General features: G+C 42.9%; 1 protein-coding gene across 2 annotated transcripts in view; it reads right to left on the bottom strand.

The window, feature by feature from the left end:
• Positions 1-7,500, bottom strand: part of LOC143291776 (uncharacterized) — a 10,100-nt gene that overhangs the window by 144 nt on the left and 2,456 nt on the right. Inside the window, exons 2-3 of one of the 2 annotated variants that reach the window (XM_076601926.1) lie at positions 3,425-3,534; positions 1-1,705 (exon numbers count right to left, since the gene is read on the bottom strand). The exon at positions 1-1,705 is cut by the window's left edge and continues 144 nt beyond it. In XM_076601926.1, the coding sequence (XP_076458041.1) occupies positions 1,389-1,705; positions 3,425-3,527 (420 nt within the window). In that variant the 5' untranslated portion in view covers positions 3,528-3,534 and the 3' untranslated portion in view covers positions 1-1,388. The remainder of the gene's footprint in view (positions 1,706-3,424; positions 3,535-7,500) is intronic. The other variant, XM_076601925.1, reaches the window with a different exon arrangement.

Genomic DNA, 7,500 nt, shown 5'->3' with positions numbered 1-7,500 from the left:
CATAATTATCACCATCATCTTTACAGCGACAGCAGCCATAACAACAATCAGTATGAAGACTTGATAGAATCTAATAACAACAATCAGCATTAAGATTTGATAGAATCTAATAACAACAATCAGCATTAAGATTGGATATAATCTAATAACAACAATCAGCATTAAGATTTGATAGAATCAAATAACAACAATCAGCATTAAGATTTGATAGAATCTAATAACAACAATCAGCATTAAGATTTGATAGAATCTAATAACAACAATCAGCATTAAGATTTGATAGAATCTAATAACAATCAGCATTAAGATTTGATAGAATCTAATAACAACAATCAGCATTAAGATTTGATAGAATCAAATAACAACAATCAGCATTAAGATTTGATAGAATCAAATAACATCAATCAGCATTAAGATTTGATACAATCTACGTTAACACAATGACAGTTACCATCGTCGTCATTATCATCATCAGCAGACGGATCCACTCCTTCACATTGTAGGAAACAGTTCTGCAGCAGGTGTGGAAAGGTATACCTGACCAACACTTCAGCCAGTAACGCTGAAACAAGTTACACCTGGAGACAACTCACAGCCTTCTGATTCATCCACCGTGTTACTCACACCTCTGTCACCACGTGATCATCATCATCATTATCGACGTCATCATCATCACCCAAGATGAAAAAGGTCAGTGATAGTTAAAAGCGATACTTTTCCATGTTCCTGTTCCGTTGTTTTGAGGTGCATGATTTCTGCGACTGAGTTCTATGGCTGCTACATTGTCAATGAAAGAATGAGGAGAAGAAGAAACATAGGTACGGATGTGGATGAACGTATTCATTACAGACCAGAGAAGAAATAGAGGATACGGATACGGATGATTTATTCATTACAGACCCGAGAAGAAATACAGGGCACGGATACGGATAATTTATTCATTACAGACCAGAGAAGAAACAGAGGGTACGGATACGGATGATTTATTCATTACAGACCAGAGAAGAAATAGAGGGTACGGATACGGATGATTTATCCATTACAGACCAGAGTCCCTAAAGAAGGAGGTCATAACATATGCAACATAAAGTGCCAAGAACATTTTAATGAAACTGAAAACAAAACAATGCATTGGAGGAAATTCAGGGCAAAGAGGAGAAGGCGGAGAAAAAGAAGAAGAACAACAACAACAGCAACAGCAACTTCTAACCATCCTTAAAACAAACCATTATCTCCTACTCTCAGGAAAGCCTCCTTGCTCCAAAACTAGGAGAAAGCTACATCCCTCTGCAAGCAACGATCCACTGATACATTCAGCTCCAATCTTCAGGTCGAGCGCCAGAAACCGCCATATCAAAACTACAAGGTTTTGTGGCGTCCTCTCCAACTCAGTCAGAGTCGGAGTCAGAGTCGGAGTCAGTGTCAGTGTCAGAGTCAGAGTCAGTGTCAGAGTCAGTGAACTCATCGAGAAGATCGCGGTGATCCTTGTACTTGGAGTACAGCTTGAAGTCCGTGTAGTCCAGGTCTACGTGCTCCTTGAAGACGTAAATGGACCCGTATTTCTTCACCTTCCATTTGGGAAGTAGGACCGCTATGGCGTAATCCACCCGTCCCTTGCCCTCCACCCGACTGGCACCCCCGTCCCAGTTGTTCCTGGCGATCCGACGTCTGCCCTTCTCCGGGGCCATCCGGCAGAAGTAGACACCTGCACACACAACAGCCCCACACCTGCACACACAACAGCTCCACACCTGCACACAACAGCTCCACACCTGCACACAACAGCCCCACACCTGCACACAACAGCCCCACACCTGCACAAAAGCTCCACACCTGCACACAACAGCTCCACACCTGCACACGGACTTGGCGCACTGAAAAAGAACCTATGGCAACGAGAGTGTTGTCCTCTGGCAAAATTTTGTAAAAAGAAATCCACTGTAATTGGTACACAAATATATAAGCACGCACTCAAGGCCTGACAAAGCGCGTTGGGTTATGCTGCTGGTCAGGCAACCTGCCTAGCAGATGTAGTGTAGCGTGTATGGATTTTTCCGAACGCAGTGACGCCTGCTTGAGAAACTGAAACTGTCTATTGTGAGAACTGGTTGTACGCAATGGATTGCCCAAGGTTGACATCTGAACATTTTATGTCTTTTATGCATACATGTTGCATGACCGTGATTTTCGTGTATTGTGTATGTCTTTCCACACCACAAATTGATTTCTCTTGTTGAGATGATCAAGAATTCTGTATGTGTAGTTACTGCTGTATGCGATGTAAATGATTTTGTTGGGGGAAAAAAAAAAAACAAACCCGTAAAAGCCGTCTGAATGGCAAGGAAGTTCAGATGAAGACTGGAGACAGGCATTCAGACTGTAGGTTCAGTCTTATCTCAGTGAGGTGATGGCACTTCACTGACCATCACTTTTGTCAGGTGATGGCACTTCACTGACCATCACTTTTGTCACGTGATGGCACTTCACTGATCATCACTTTTGTCAGGTGATGGCACTTAGCTGACCAGTACTTTTGTCAGGTGATGGCACTTCACTGACCATAAGTTTTGTCAGGTGATGGCACTTAGCTGACCAGCACTTTTGTCAGGTGATGGCACTTAGCTGACCAGTACTTTTGTCAGGTGATGGCACTTCACTGACCAGTACTTTTGTCAAGTGATGGCACTTAGCTGACCATCACTTTTGTCAGGTGATGGCACTTCACTGACCATCACTTTTGTCAAGTGATGGCACTTAGTTGACCATCACTTTTGTCAGGTGATGGCACTTAGCTGACCAGTACTTTTGTCAAGTGATGGCACTTCATTGACCATAAGTTTTGACAGGTGATGGCACTTCACTGACCATAAGTTTTGACAGGTGATGGCACTTCACTGACCATCACTTTTGTCAGGTGATGGCACTTCACTGACTAGCACTTTTGTCATCAGCTGTCATGGAGTTAACGGCAGACTATTTGTATGTGTATTTCTTTTTATCACAACAGATTTCTCTCTGTGAAATTCGGGCTGCTCTCCCCAGGGAGAGTGCGTCGCTACACTACAGCGCCACCCTTTTTCTTTCTTTTCTTCCTTTTTTTTTTTTTTTTTTTTTGGTATTTTTGATTTGTTTTTCCTATCCTATGGGTACAGACCAAGAGAAACAGAGAGAGAAGGGGAGGGAGAAGAGGTGTGTGTGTGGGGGGGGGGGGGTGGATGATGCAAAACGTGGTTTTCTTTTCAAGTGGCTGATTGGCAAACACGTGCTTTTAAATGTCTTTTCTTCTTTAAATTTTTGATCAAACATCTATATTGTTTCATAAGGACACAGACACAGAGAGAGAGGGAGAGAGAGAGGAGGGGGGAGAGAGAGAGGGGGAGAGAGACAGAGAGAGCGCCCGTTAAAACCTGACTTCAAGACGTACCACGTCCATGCGATCCAGTACGACTCATCCGTATCTCACGGGACTTGACGATTCCCCGAAGTCCATCGTAGTCCGTGTAGTGGTAAAACTTCTTCATACACATCGTGCTGCTAAAACAACAACAACATTGTACACATTGTGTATCTGCAAACCTAAAACAACAACAACATTGTACACATTGTGTATCTGCAAACCAACTGTTACCTCGATACTTTTTCATACACATCGTGCTGCTAAAACAACAACAACATTGTACACATTGTGTGCATCTGCAAACCAACTTTTACCTCGATACTTTTTCAGACACATCGTGCTGGTAAAACAACAACAACATTGTACACATTGTGTATCTGCAAACCAACTTTTACCTCGATACTTTTTCAGACACATCGTGCTGCTAAAACAAATACTTTTTCATATCACACACGTGCTGTATTATCAATCACTTAGCACCAATTTGTTAGCACTTGTGCATGCTTTGTCAACAACTTATTACCATACTTTTTCAGGACACTTGCTGACCATATTTCAACAACTCAACTGACATCATTTTGTCAAGTGTGGCACTAACTTTACCATACTTTTTCAGGACACTTCCTGCGTAATTTCATGATCAACTTCATTGTACCACACTTTTGCAGTTGCAAACCAACTTACCATAAGTTTTTACAGGTGTGCCTTCCTGAAAACAACTTTTGTCAGGTGATGGAAACTAACTGTTACTGATACACTTTTGTCATCCAACGTGCTGGGTTAACAACAGACTATTGTAATGTGTTTTTCTTGACAAACAATTTTCTCTCGTAAATCTCTCTCCAGGAACAGTGCGTCCTAAACAACAAGCCAACATTGTTTCTAATCTTTTCTGCCTTTATTTTTTCTTTCTGTATTTTTATGCACCTATGGTCAGACTAAAACACAGAAAAATGTAGAAGATTGTGTAGCTGGAATGCAAACTGTTTTCAACTTCTTTGCAAACACGTGCTTAACTAAAGTCTTTCGTTTCAAGTTTTGTTTCCTCTAGAGGTCACTGCGTTCGGACAAGACATACAGAGTAAAAAGCAAGTGTGGAAGCAGGAGCGAGCAGCAGAAGACCCGCGCTTAGTACAGCCTGATCTTTCATATTGTGCCACTCATGCATCAAGTAGGATTCATTACGTAATTTGCACGGGACTACATCCCGTTGCCATGGGGTTTACTTTTTCATCCATCGTGCTGCACACACCTCGTTTATTTGATTGAAACGCACTGACTCGTATTTTTTTCACAGTCAAAACAAAAACATTGTACACTGTGTGCATTCGAACCACTACCCATCACGACTCTCGTCTTGGCAAACATGCATGTGTCTCTCAACCATTTACCTCATCTTTCATCCATCCCAAAACAAAACAACATTGTACACATTGTGTATCTGCAAACCAACTGTTACCTCGATACTTTTTCAGACACATCGTGCTGCTAAAACAACAACATTGTACACATTGTGTATCTGCAAACCAACTGTTACCTCGATATTGTTTGTTCTGTATTGTCCGTGTGTCCTGTGTGGCCTGTTCAGGATTAAAGAGGCTATGCCAGTCTTGAATAAAAGCTCATTTGTGTTTGCACATTTCTTCTGTCATTGCTGCTGTGTGCACATGTCAAATGATCGGTATAAGAGCAAGCCCAGCGCTTCCGTTTTTTTCGGGTAAGTGTCTGGGTTTGTTCCAAAGTACCTTTTATTTACCTGTGTGCTAGCTGATTTGGTAGCGTGAGCAGCATTGGTTTGATGTTTTTGTACCTTGTGTGTGGAGAGAGTTACCACTCTTTACTATTTGTTAATTTTACCTCGATAATTTTTCAAACACATCATGCTGAAAACAGAAGAAGAAGAAAAAATGTATATTTGCAAACCAACTTTTACCTCCATACTTTTTTCACTGAGATACATCGTGCTGAAAACGGAAGAAGAAAAAACCCAAACAGTGTATATTTTGCAAACCAACTGTTCTTTACCTCGACAGAGAAGCACAATTGATTTTACTGACGATGTTACAACCTCCCCAATACGAGACCGTTTACACCGTGTAGCAATCTGTTCGTACCGCTGTTCTGTTCATTATTATTAACTCACCTGTGGAAACAAAGTGAGTCTGTTATAACCCGGTGTTCGTGTGTGTGTGTGTGTGTGTGTGTATGTTATTTTCATTTTCTTTTCTTTTTTTTTCTTTTCTTCTCTTAACCCCCGCGGTCAAATGCGGCCAGCCATGATAAACCCCAAGGTTTATGCAAAACATACTTGACTGACCCCTGAAGGTCCATTTCAACCACTGAGAACTGACCCCCCCACCCCCAGTTCCCTAGTAATAGATACAGGGGTTATTCAGACCAGGTCAGATGGGGCGGGGGGGATAAATAGGGTTAACTGGGTAGATTCGGCCCAGTTAGAATCAATACAGACTACTACTACTACTACAACAGTGGACACCCCCCCCCAACCCCCCGCTCCCACCTCCACCCTCCCCCAGCCCCCCTCCCCAGCCCTAGACTACAGCACAGCTACGAGCCCTGTCTCGATCGCAGCCATCATGCACTCCTTGCGTTCCTGAAATACCGCGAGGAAGTGGTGTGTCCGATTATGTCACCACGGTTTACAATGTCTGAGTGTAAAGAGGTCAACACGGTTTACAGTGTCTAGGTGTAAAGAGGTCAACACGGTTTGCAATGTCTGAGTGTAAAGAGGTCAACACGGTTTACAGTGTCTAAGTGTAAAGAGGTCAACACGGTTTGCAATGTCTGAGTGTAAAGAGGTCAACACGGTTTACAGTCTCTAGGTGTAAAGAGGTCAACACGGTTTGCAATGTCTGAGTGTAAAGAGGTCAACACGGTTTACAGTGTCTAGGTGTAAAGAGGTCAACACGGTTTGCAATGTCTGAGCGTAAGGAGGTCAACACGGTTTACAGTCGTCTAGGTGTAAAGAGGTCAACAAGGTTTGCAATGTCTGAGCGTAAGGAGGTCAACACGGTTTACAGTCTCTAGGTGTAAAGAGGTCAACACGGTTTGCAATGTCTGAGTGTAAAGAGGTCAACACGGTTTACAGTGTCTAGGTGTAAAGAGGTCAACACGGTTTGCAATGTCTGAGTGTAAAGAGGTCAACACGGTTTACAGTGTCTAGGTGTAAAGAGGTCAACACGGTTTGCAATGTCTGAGCGTAAGGAGGTCAACACGGTTTACAATGTCTGCGTGTAAAGAGGTCAACAAGGTTTGCAATGTCTGCGTGTAAAGATGTCAGCACAGCTTACAAAGTTTCAGTGTAAGAGGTCACAGAGAGAGAGAGACAGACAGACAGACAGACAGAGACAATGAGAGAGAGAGAGAGACTGGGAGAGACAGAGTGAGAAAGAGAGATACAGAGACAGACACAGAGAGAGACAGAGAGTATCAACAATAACAACAAAACGAAACCAGCTTGCAAGGTGGTTTTCGTCACCATCTTCTTCTTCTTTTCCCCTTTTTATCTCTTTTTTTTTTCTTTCAACTTTTCTTCTTTTTTGTCTTCTTGTTTGCAAGTGAACCACCCACGCAGACGACAGATAAAGCGACGAACCACGGCCAACTCTCCAGTCCTGTGGTGCCTGTCTACTGAGGCCATAACTCTCCCAGGAGTGTACTACCCACCGGGCCATAAAAGTTAATAGCTCAGATTGTGTTCGTGGCGGTTTTCTGTGAGCAGTACAGTACACACACACACACACACACTGGTCCCGACTTCACATGGGAAAAATGGCCACTCCCTTCCCGGTGTAACAGTATCAAACTACACACCCCCCCCCCCTTCCCTATGTTTAGCCCCCCCGGAGTCAATTTGGGCTAACCTGGAATGACTGTCGGGGTAATTTGTGGTTTGTCAAGTTCGACACCATCTTCTTCTTTTCCCCTTTTTATCTCTTTTTTTTTTCTTTCAACTTTTCTTCTTTTTATATATATTCTCTTTTTTTTGGTTTATTAAGCTATTGAAAACGAATGGGGTTGTTCTGGGCTAACCTTTATTTATTCCCCCCCCTCCCCCCTTCTGCTTGCTCCCTCGTCTCAGG

This window comes from Babylonia areolata, chromosome 17 (genome assembly GCF_041734735.1).
Source record: "Babylonia areolata isolate BAREFJ2019XMU chromosome 17, ASM4173473v1, whole genome shotgun sequence".
NCBI classification, from domain to species: Eukaryota; Metazoa; Mollusca; class Gastropoda; order Neogastropoda; family Buccinidae; genus Babylonia; species Babylonia areolata.
Note: the sequence above shows the minus strand (reverse complement) of the source record. Positions and strands in the feature narration are given on the sequence as shown.